This window comes from Trachypithecus francoisi, unplaced genomic scaffold (assembly GCF_009764315.1).
Source record: "Trachypithecus francoisi isolate TF-2019V2 unplaced genomic scaffold, Tfra_2.0 Lachesis_group10, whole genome shotgun sequence".
Lineage (NCBI taxonomy): Eukaryota > Metazoa > Chordata > Mammalia > Primates > Cercopithecidae > Trachypithecus > Trachypithecus francoisi.
In genome coordinates, this window is record NW_022681455.1 from 51,911,556 (window position 1) to 51,923,731 (window position 12,176).

Below are 12,176 nucleotides of genomic sequence, written 5' to 3' on the forward strand. Positions count from 1 at the left end.
CCTTTTTACGACTGCATAGTATTCCATGATGTGTATGTATCACATTTTCTTTATCCAGTCTATCATTGATGGGCATTTTCCATGTCTTTGCTATTGTAAATAGTGCTGCAATAAACATACATGTGCAGGTGTCTTTACAGTAGACTAATTTATAATCCTTTGAGTACAAACCCAGTAATGGCATTGCTGGGTCAAATGGTATTTCTGGTTCTAGGTGCTTGAGGAATTGCCATCCTGTCTTCCACAAAGGTTGAACTAATTTACATTCCCACCAACAGTATAAAAGCATTCCTATTTCTCTGCAGCCTCACCAGTTTCCATTGTTTCCTGACTTTTTAATAATTGCCATTCTGACTAGCATGAGATGGTATCTCATAGAGGTTTTGATTTGCATTTCTCTGATGATCAGTTATGTTGAGCTTTTTTTCATGTTTGTTGGCTGCGTAAATGTCTTCTTTTGAGAAGTGTCTGTTCATATCCTTTGCCCACTTTTTGATGGGGTTGTCTGTCTTTTTCTTGTAATTATGTTTAACTTCCTTGTAAATCCTGGATATTAGACTTTCGTCAGATAGGTAGATTGCAGAAATGTTCTCCCATTCTGTAGGTTGCTTATTCACTCTGATGATAGTTTCTTTCACTGTGCAGAAGCTCTTTCGTTTAATTAGATCCCATTTGTCAATTTTTGCTTTTGTTGCAATTGCTTTTGGCATTTTTGTCATGAAGTTTTTGTCCATGTCTATGGCCTGGATGGTATTGCCTAGGTTTTCTTCTAGGGTTTTTATGGTTTTGAGTTTTTAATGTAAGTCTTTAATCCATCTTGAGTTAATTTTTGTATAGGGTGTAAGGAAGAGGTTCCATTTCAGCTTTCTGCTTAGGGCTAGCCAGTTTTCCCACCACCATTTACTGAAAAAGAGATCCTTTCCCCATTGCTTGTTTTTGTGAGGTCTGTCGAAGATCTGATGGTTTTAGATGTGTGGTGTTACTTCTGAAGTCTCTCTTCTACTCCATCAATTTATATGTCTGTTTTGGTACCAGTACCATGCTGTTTCGGTTACTGTAGCCTGGTAGCATAGTTTGAAGTCAGGTAGTGTGATGTCTCCAGCTTTATTCTTTTGCTTAGGATTGTCATGGCTATACAGGGTCTTCTCCGATTCCATGTGAAATTTAAAATAATTTTTTCTAATTCTTTGAAGAATCTCAGTGGTAGTTTGATGGGAATAGCATTTGAATCTATAAATTACTTTGGGCAGTATAGCCATTTTCACGACAATGATTCTTCCTATCCATGAGCATGGAATGTTTTTCCATTTGTTTGTGTCCTCTCTTATTTCCTTGAGTGGTGGTTTATAGTTCTCCTTAAAGGTGTCCTTCACACTGCTTGTTAGCTGTATTCATAGGTGGTATTTTATTCTCTTTGTAGCAATTGTGAATAGGAGTTCATTCATGATTTGTCTCTCTGCTTAACTAATGTTGGTGTAAAGGAATGCTTGTGATTTTTGAAGATTCATTTGGTATCCTGAGACTTTGAAGCTGAAGTTGCTTATCAGTTCAAGAAGTTTTTTGGCTGAGATGATAGGGTTTTCTAAATATAAAATCATGTTGTCTGCAAAGAAAGACAATTTGACTTCCTCTCTTCCTATTTTAATGCCCTTTATTTCTTTCTCTTGCCTGATTACCCAGCCAGAACTTCCAATACTATGTTGAATAAGACTGGTGAGACAGGGCATCCTTGTCTTGCACTGGTTTTCAAAGGGAATGCTTCTAGCTTTTGCCCATTCAATATGACATTGGTTGTGGATTTGTTATAAATAGCTCTTATTACTTTGAGATATGTTCCATCAATACCTAGCTTACTGAGAGTTTTTAACATGAAGGGATGTTGAATTTTATCAAAGGCCTTTTGTGCCTCTATTGAAATAATCAAGTGGTTTTTGTCTTTGGTTCTGTTTATGTGATGGATTATATTTATTGATTTGTGTATGTTGAACCAGCCTTGCATCCCAGGGATGAAGCTGACTTGATAATGGTGGATAAATTTTTTGATGTGTTGCTGGATTTGGTTTGTCAGTATTTTATTGAGGATTTTCACATTGATGTTCATCAGGGATATTGGCCTGAATTTTTTTTTTTTTTTTTTTTTTTTTTTTTTACTGTATCTCTTTCCAGTTTTGGTATCAGAATGATGCTGGCTTCACAAAATGAATTAAGGGAGGAGTCCCTCCTTTTCAATTGTTTGGAATAATTTCAGAAGGAATGGTACCAGTTCCTCTTTGTACCTCTGGTAGAATTCAGCTGTGAATCCATCTAATCCTGGGTTTTTCTTGGTTGTAGGCTTTAATTAGGCTATTAATTACTGCCTCAATTTCAAGGCTTCTTATTTGTCTGTTCAAGGATTCAGCTTCTTCCTGGATTAGTCTTGGTAGGCTGTATGCATCCAGAAATTTATCCATTTCTCCTAGATTTTCTAGTTTATTTGCATAGACGTGGTTATAGTACTCTCTGATGGTAGTTTGTATTTCTGTGGGGCCAGTGGTGATATCTCCTTTATCTTTTTTTATTGTTTCTGTTTGACTCTTCTCTATTCTTTGTTAGTGTAGCTAGCAGTCTATCTATTTTGTTAATTTTTTCAAAAAACCAGCTCCTGGATTTGTTGATTTTTTTTTTTTTTTTTTTTGGAGAGTTTTTCGTGTCTCTATCTCCTTCAATTATTCTCTGATCTTAGTTATTTCTTGTCTTCTGCTAGCTTTTGGATTAGTTTGCTCTTGACTCTCTAGCTCTTTTCATTGTGATGTTAGGGTATCGATGTGAGATCTTTCTAGCTTTCTGATGTGGGCATTTCGTGCTATAAATTTCCCTCTTAACACTACTTTAGCTGTGTCCCAGAGATTCTGATATATTTTCTCTGTGTTCTCATTGGTTTCAAAGAACTTATTTATTTCTGTCTTAATTTCATTATTTACCTGGGAGTCATTCAGGAGCAGATCGTTCAGTTTCCATGAAATTGTGTGGTTTTGAGTGAGTTTCTTAGTCCTGAGTTATAATTTGATTGTACTGTGGTCTGAGAGACTGTTTGTTATTATTTCAGTTATTTTGCATTTGCCGAGGAATGTTTTACTTCCAATTATGTGGTCGATTTTAGAATAAGTGTCATGTGACTCTGAGAAGAATGTATATTCTGCTGATTTGGGATAGAGAGTTCTGTAGACGTCTACTAGGTCCACTTGATCCATAGCTAAGTTCAAGTCCTGAATATCCTTGTTAATTTTCTGTCTCATTGATCTGTCTAATACTGACAGTGGGGTGTTAAAATCTCCCACTATTATTGTGTGGGAGTCTAAATCTCTTTGTAGGTCTCTGAGAACTTGTTTTATGAATCTGGGCGCCCCTGTATTGGGTGTATGTATATTTAGAATAGTTAGCTCTTCTTGCTTTCTTGTTGCATTGTTACCTTTACCATTACGTAATGCCCTTCTTTGTCTTTTTTGATCTTTGTTTGTTAAAGTCTGTTTAATCAGAGACTAGGATTGCAACCCTTGCTTTTTTTTTTTTTTTTTTTTTTTTTTTTTTTTTTGCTTTCTATTTGCTTGGTAAGTTTTCCTGCATCCCTTTGTTTTGAGCCTGTGTGTGTCTTTGCACATAAGATGGGTCTCCTGAAAACAGCACACCAATGGGTGCCTGACTTCTTATCCAATTTGCCAATCTGTGTCTTTTAATTGGGGTATTTAGCCCATTTACATTTAAGGTTAGTACTGTTATGTGTGAATTTCATCCTGTCACCTTGATGTAATTTGGTTATTTTGCACACTATGTGCAGTTTCTTTGTAGTGTCATTGATCTTTATATTTTGGTGTGTTTTTATAGTGGCTAGTACCAGTTTTTCCTTTCCATATTTAGTGCTGCTTTCAGGAGCTCTTGCGGGGCAGGCCTGGTGGTAAGGAAATCCCTCAGCATTTGCTTGTCTGGAAAAGATTTTATTTCTCTTATGCTTATGAAACTTAGTTTGGCTGGATATGAAATTCTAGATTGAAAATTCTTTTCTTTAAGAATGTTGAATATTGGACCCCAATCTCCATTGGCTTATAGAGTTTCTCATGAGAAGTCTGCTGTTAGTCTGATTGGGCTTCCTTTTATAGGTGACCTGGCCTTTCTCTCTAGCTGCCTTTAACAGTTTTTCCTTCATTTCGACCTTGGAGAATCTGATAATTATGTGCTGGTCTTCTCATGAAGTTGGGGTTGGTCTTCTTATGGAGTATCTTAATGGTGTTCTCTGTATTTCCTGAATTTGCATGTTGGCCTGTCTTGTTAGGTTGGGGAAGTTCTCCTGGATAATATCCTGAAGTGTGTTTTCCAGCTTCTTTCCATTCTCCCTGTCTCCTTCTGGTACTCCAATCAATCACAGGTTCAGTCTTTTTATGAAATTCCATATTTCTTGGAGCCTTGTTCATTCCTTTACATTCTTTTTTCTTATCTGCATGTCTTATGTCAGGGAGGTGGTCTTCAAACTCTGATATCCTTTCTTTCACTTGGTCTATTTGGCTGTTGATACTTGTGTATGCTTCACAAAATTCTCGTGCTGTGTTTTTTGGCTCCATCAGGTCATTTCTATTCCTCTCTAAACTGGATATTCTAGTTAGCAATTCCTCTAATCTTTTATCAAGGTTCTTAGCCTCTTTGCATTGGGTTAGAGCATGCTCCTTTAGCACTTTATAGTTTTTTATTACCCATCTTTTGAAGCCTACTTCTGTCATTTCATCCATTTGATCCTCTATCCAGTTCTGTGCCCTTGATGGAGAGATGCTGTGATCGTTTGGAGGAGAAGAGGCACTCTGGCCTTTTTGGTTTTCAGCATTTTCTTGTTGATTCTTTTTCATCTTTCTGAGCTTGTCTGGTTTTGGTCTTTGAGGCTGTTGACCTATGGATAGGGTTTTTGTGGTGGCCTTTTGGTTGTTGTGGTTGATGCTGTTGTTGTCACTTTCTGCTTGTTTGTTTTTCTTTCAGGTCCCTCTTCTGTAGGGCTGCTGCAGTTTGCTGGGGGTTCACTTCAGGCCCTATTCATCTGATTTACTCCCGTGCCTGGAGATATCACTCAAGGAGGCTGGAGAGCAGCAAAGATGGGTGTCTGCTCCTTCTTCTGGGACTTCTGACCTCAAGGGGCACCAACTGGATGCCAGTAAGATCGCTCCTGTATAGGGTGTCTGACAACCTCTGTTGGAGGCTCTCACCCGGTTTGGTGGCACGAGGAGCAGGACCCCTTTCAACAAAGCACTTTGTCCCTTAGCGGAGAGGGTGTGTTTCACTGGGGGGAAACCCAGCCGTCTGGGCTGCCGGGATTCCTCAGAAATACCAGGAGGACAGGCCAAGTCTGCTGGTCCACAGGGGACTCAGGCCCAGGGAGATACGAATTCTGTCCCTGAGCCTCTGGCTGGAGTTATCAGAGATCCTGCGGGGAAGCCCTGCCCACTGAGGAAGGATGGGTCAGAGTTAGGCCCGAAGAGGACTCTGGCTGCAGACAGCCACAGCCGGTATGTTGGGCTGTCGGGACAAGCCTTGGGACAAAGCCATCCAGCCTCCCTGGCTCCAACGGGGGAAAGCGCAGCCTAGAGGTATAGAAGTGGATGCTGCCTTTCCCCCACCCACGGAACTTAGCGTGTTAGGCAGTTGCAAGTCCCAGTGCTGGCTGCTGCCTCTCCTGAGCTCCAAACTGGGAGTTCAAATGCTTAGACAGCAGGCAGCTGCAGCCAATGCTGGTCGCCCCTCCCCCCAGGAGTTTGGTAGCCTTAAGCAGATTCCAGCTGAGAGGCTGTAAGAATCTGCATGTTCCAGGCTTAGGACGCTAGGCCCCGGTGGTGGTGTGGGTTCGCGAGTGGGATCTTCCGTGGGTTGCACAATTCCATGGAAAAAGCACTTTCCCCGGCTGGGTAGCGGCTCACTCACGGCCTCCCTTGGCTGGGGGAGACAGAGTTCCTTTTCCTCGTGTGGCTCTCAGGTGGGCCACCGCACCACACTGCTCTTCCCTTTTCTCCGTGGGCCACACCAGCCTTCTAGTCAATTTTGGTAAGAGAACCTGGATACCTTGGTTGCCAACGAAAGCTTCACATGATTATTATGATTTTGTTTTGTTTTTTCGATGGGAGCCTCCGAACGTCTCTGCTTCCAGTAGGCCATCTTGCCACATGGTCTTTTCTATCTTCACTGCGTTATTTGTCTCTCTTAACCCAATCCCACCTGCGGACTCATACAGACTTCTATTTGAAAGTTAATCTTTGACCACAAGGTGGCAGTATGCAATGTATAAATGCTTTGGTAAGGCATTTTCTCTGGCCACAAGCACTTCTCTCTAGGGTAAACTGGCTATTAACCAATAATTTTTAAAGAAATGCAATTCTATAAGATGTGTAGAGGTTGTTTCTCATTGTATTAACAAATGTAAATTTTCAGGCGGAACCATTCTGCATTCACAATAACACATAAATAGATTCTAAAATGTTCAAGTTTAAAAAGCAACCAAATCTCATATTTAGCTTATATTCATCTGGCCAAAATACTATTGAGGTTTTCTTTATCTGCATCAGAATATGCCAAGACTTTCAATAATGAGATAACCTGCTTCTCTTTCAATCCATTATCTCAAACAAAGAAAGATAAGAACAAGTGAGAATGGGCCATACCAACTAATGGATTCCTTGGGTTACCTGCAGAGATCTGTTGATCCAAAGGTTCTCAGATCGCAATGAGTAGGTCTCTTGGTCCAAGAGCAGAGCCATCCAGCCATGAGGGTTAGACAATGTATCACGTACATAATTGACAGTGGTTGTTTTATTTCTGCTGTCAGTCATGGTTAAATCATAAGAAACTTCAGGAGCATTAGCTCTAGGGTGATTTTAAAAGGAAAACAAGAGGGGTTGCAAGATTATTCACTCATTCTGAATCCAATACATTCCTCTTTCATCAGTTGCAATCATCTTTCTATGCTCTCCATATATGTCTTAGGCCCTCTTTAGTTGTATGTCTAGGGAGGTGTTAGCAGTCACTGTGTGAGTGAAAGCAACCCATTGTGAAGTTGCCATTGGATCATTTGCAAATTACAATGGCCTGGTGAACTGGAGGTGGTGACTCTCAGGTTTTTTGTTCATTTGTTTATTGTTTTTCGTTTTTTTCTTGAGACAGAGTTTCGCTCTTGCCCATGCTGGAGTGCAATGGCGCGGTCTTGGCTCACTGCAACCTCTGCCACTAATAAATGTCATATTAATGATTTTGTATGAGCCAGGACTATATACTACAATTTTAACAAAGAAATGTCTATGGCCGGAATTTTGCCTTGGACCAGATTTATCAACAGCAAAAAACATTATTATTGGTAATTGGATATTCACATGAGGAACAATTGACAGAGGCCTGGGACCTGACATGCCTAGGTGCTGAGACTCTCAGAAGTCCTACTCAAAATGCCCAGCAGGAGTGGCTTCCGCATCCTTCTCTAGAGTGATGAGGCAACCTATTCCTCTCCTGAAGCCTTGTGTAATACCTAGTGCTCACTGCTATTACAGTATCCATGTGTTCTTGCCTTTTTAAAAACATAGATTATAAGACCTATAAAATAGAGGTGTTTTCCCTTTTCTTATTGGTATCCTCTGCCTTGGCACAGGGCCCAGCACACAATGGCACCCAAATCATGTTTTTTATATGAATGAAGAATGCATAGATGAGATCTTCCAAAAGCAGCCAGTGATGTATTCTAATGTATATAAAGTGTTCTAGAAGAACTGCATTGTACCAAATGAGGAAACTGAGGCAAGGTAGAGCAAAAGCAATATGTATCACAAAGTAGAACTAGAAATTTGTGAATCAAGTTACCCAACTTATTCTATACAGCCATCCCAGAAAATGACTTTTAAGACTTCATTCAAACATAAGTAGATTTAGCCAATGATTAGACCCCTAAAAGAGAGACAAAGTGGACCTAAAGAAATAAAGCAAAAGTCAAAAAAAAAAAAAAAATCAATACACGTTATGACTATTCTTCCTCCTTTGGTTTAGTTTTCATGAGAATCTTTAACTGTGACATTTTGCCGGAGGCAGATAATTAAATTCTCAAAGTAAGGGAAATGAGTCAAAAGAGGACACTGGGTTTTCACAGTGAGATGGGGCATGAGTATATCTAAAGCCAATTTATAAGCCCATGGAATATTACAAAAAGGAACTTTTTTAGTGTTGCACACTTGGGCACTGGAACCAAATGGGTATCAACTGAAATCTAGATTGGCACTCAGTAGGTGTGTAAACCTGGGCAAATTTCAGAACCTATTTAACCTTTAGATTTATTTCTTTTTCAAATGGAGGCAACAATAGAACAGATCTCATAAAGGTACTATGAAACATAATCTACATAAATCACTCACCAAGGTCAATAACATTTACTTAGATCTCATTTAAGAACCTCAAATATGCCAGATTTACCATTCTGCACTACTTACTTGAATGCCTAGAGGTTTATTCAGGATATTCGGTCATTTAAAAATGTACCAAAAACCCTTCCATGGTACAGATCATTGACCCTGGCAACGTAGCACTTGACACATATTTCTTGCAAGATTAAATGTACTTGTTTCATCCATTAATTAATGAAATGAAAGCGATTAAAAATGCTCAGGGCATTTGGGAATGAAAGAACTACTCTTTTTCTCTATGCAGCATTAACTGAAACTTTAGAAATCTTGGAGGAGTGGAAACTGTCTTCCTTCCTTTGGGTTTTAGATACTTAGGTTTATTGTCCACCCGTCCCCACGCCACCCCTTCAGGATTTAAATTGGAACTAATGGACAATTCTCAACCTATATTCTTAGAATCAGAACGAACACAAAGATCATCTGTTCTAATTTCCAATCCAGTGCAGGAATTCCCACCATATTTCATCCCTCCCCTTCTTTCAGTTATGGGGTGTTCACATCTTCAAATAGAAAACATTCCATATATGGAATTTAGTTTTAAATTGTAATCTTGAGAAAAGCTTTAGAATGTTAAATTTCCCTTCTTAGAATTTCCAGTCATTTGCCCTCAGTCATCATGGCTCTCTCTTCCCCCAATGGAAACCATGAGTCCCATAATCCCATGATATTGTCCAGTAACAGTTTGGTCCAACTATATTTAGCAAATAAAAATAAGCTTTGGGGACATAAGTGTAAAACAAATATGATAAGAAGAGGTAAGTTTGAACTAAGAAATATCAACATTGGCTACAGTAGGTACTGTCGTCAATAAATAAAACACACTAGAAATATCTAAATTTCCTCAAGTACAGAGAATGATTATAAGTGTTTCAGGTTCCAAAAGTATATCCTTGCAGTTTTTACTGAGATATATGGGCTTGGAAAAATAAATCACAAGACCTAAATCCAAGAGAGACTAATTGATAAATCGGAATTTTCAGTTAATGATTTACAGTAAGAAATAAAAGTGCCTTTCATATAGTGGGAGATTAACAAATATTTTCTGAATGAATAAACAAGTGTTATATGCAGCAGAACACTCCAGCCGGTTATGCAGCAACATTTCTCCCCAACTTGGAAGTCTACCTAGAAAACCACATGAGAGTCAAGAGATTTCCTGCAAACTTAGTTTCAAAAGAAATCAGCAGTTGGATGGCACATGTATACATATGTAACAAACCTGCACATTGTGCACATGCACCCTAGAACTTAAAGTATTAAAAAAAAAAAAAGAAATCAGCAGTTGGGGAATCCTAAATTATTAGAGCTTGATACAGTCAACCCCCTATCAGTAGGATATTTGCCAAGACAAACACAGTTGGTGGTCAGAAAACCTCTCCTGGGCACATGCAAGCAATGTGCACTAATAATGGTCTCAGGTCTGGGAAAATGCTATGATTTCCTTGAAAACTCATATTTCTTCAATCCTAGTCAAGTGCTGTCAATTAAACCAGTTTTTAAAAATAGTTTTAACAATAAACCAAAAGAAGATCTCTGTTCAAAAGCATCCATCTGTTCACATTTAATTCCTCCTGCCTCACCTATCTTCTCATGCATACCACATTGATCATTTAAAAAAATTACCTCAATATGTGATAATACAATCAATTGGGTAGATATTTCCAGAAATATTTTTTAATTCCAGCAATGTGGTCCCAAGAATTCCCCTGGTCACCTTAACTGGACTTAATTACTCCTCAAATTTCAATTAACACCATGTTTATAGACCAATTTTTAGGATGTTATTTCCCCTGACTCAGTTTCTATAGATTACAATTTCAATTATTGAAGGAAGCATTTTTCAGATCATCTCCCCGGTTTCTGAAGGCCCATACAAATGTGATCCCTCTTCAAATAGTGTCAAACTGCTAAATGCTAGCAATAATTCAGTTCTATTCGTCCTTGGAAACATTGCACCTTCCTTTTGATGTTCTTTTCCTTCTAGTCAGAATCCAATAATCTGATGCAAACTCCTTGGCCAACCAGAGACACACCATAGCACGCTGTGGTCCTAAATTACCCTTTCTTATTTCTCCTTCATGCACTGCTCATTCTCTCAGAGCCTTGAGCCTATCAAGCTCCCCTCACCCATCTCAACCAAGGTTTATTAGGGATGCAATTTCACAGCTTTCATGTGCAGCACCAGCTTTCTGCAGTGCAATACAGGTAGAGAAGGAGGTTATCATATATACTACACTTTTATCACAGCTGGTAATAGAGAGGGTCACATGGTAAGCATAGCTATGCTTTCCACTCTGAAAAGCAACTCAAAAAGCAAAAGACCCATCATCTCCCATCAGGCAAGATGCCTTGTACTGACCATCACCAGTGGCCAAAAATTCAGTCAGATCATCTCCTGTCCTCCTAGGCCAAATGCCAGAATTGACCACGGAGGGGTCTTCTGAAAAGCACCAAAAGAACATCAAGAGTCAAAAAAACACCATGAAGAGAACTTACCAACCATAATTACTACAATTTTCACTTGCCCTAAATAGCCACCAATTTCCCCATGCCCTAAATAGCCACCAATCTCCCACTCTTTACTGTTAATGAAGCAAAGGAGCACAAAAGTATTTCTAATTTGGAGGAGCCAAGGGAGTCTGCATGGGCCATTAGCAACAGAGAGCTTCATTACTAGGGGAAGAAGTCTCTCCCTGAACGTCTCATGGCTTTATGTGCAAGAAATCAGGAGGCAACCCGTCCATTTTAAATGCTAACCCTTACCTCTGCATCAGCAACAGCTCCTGCTGTCTATGATCGAAAAGACAAAAGGGCTACAAGCCTTACATGTTGTTTTTCTTTTCTGTGGGCTGCCTTAATATTTGTTCTTTTTAAATGTATTTTATTTTTTATTTTATTATTATTATTATTATTATTATTATTATTTGAGATGGAGTTTCACTCTTGTTGCCCAGGTTGGAGTGCAGTGGCATGATGTCAGCTCACTGCAACCTCTGCATTTCAGGTTCAAGCAATTCTCCTGCCTCAGACTCCTGAGTAGCTGGGATTACAGGCACCCACCACACCCGGCTAATTTTTTATGTTTTTAGTACAGATGGGGTTTCACCATGTTGGCCAGGCTGGTCTTGAACTCCTGACCTCAGGTGATCCACCGTCCTCAGCCTCCCAAAGTGCAGGGATTACAGGTGTGAGCCACCATGCCTGGCCCAAACCTGTTTTTAATTCAGGGAAATGTTTCATTAGAAATGTAACACTGTCACTTGGTAAAACTTCCTGGTCAAAGTACCAATTTACCATACTAGTTACTTAAATAGTTATGTAACTTAGTGCCCATGTATTGTGCAGAACTGTTGAATCCCACAAAGGATTCGTTAGGCAATCAATAATACCAATGAGAGCAGATATTAACTCCCTGGTTTTTGTTTACCATTAGCTTACTTTTCCTGAGGGTCCGTATCTCTGTGTATTAAAGACAAGCATTGCACTGAGCTCTAAATGCTCTTGATTTGGAACAATTGTGAAATAAATCCTTTATAATTATCCATCTCCTAAGCGAGACACACCACAATACCTAACCTCAAATGGTGTTGCAAACATCTTCTGAGTATTTGTGCTTGTTGCTGTCACTCTCATCTTTTACTGCACGAAGGGGAAGAAAAATCAAAACTATGAGCACAGCAAACAAATTTCTGTGGCATGGCTTTGCATGAACATTCTTTAAAAATACAC

At 39.3% G+C, this 12,176-nt stretch overlaps 1 protein-coding gene across 1 annotated transcript in view; it reads right to left on the reverse strand.

The window, feature by feature from the left end:
* The window catches only part of PKHD1 (PKHD1 ciliary IPT domain containing fibrocystin/polyductin), a 477,374-nt gene that overhangs the window by 237,480 nt on the left and 227,718 nt on the right, over positions 1-12,176 (reverse strand). The window contains 1 exon segment of the mRNA XM_033217424.1: positions 6,693-6,870. Coding sequence (XP_033073315.1) covers positions 6,693-6,870 — 178 coding nt within the window.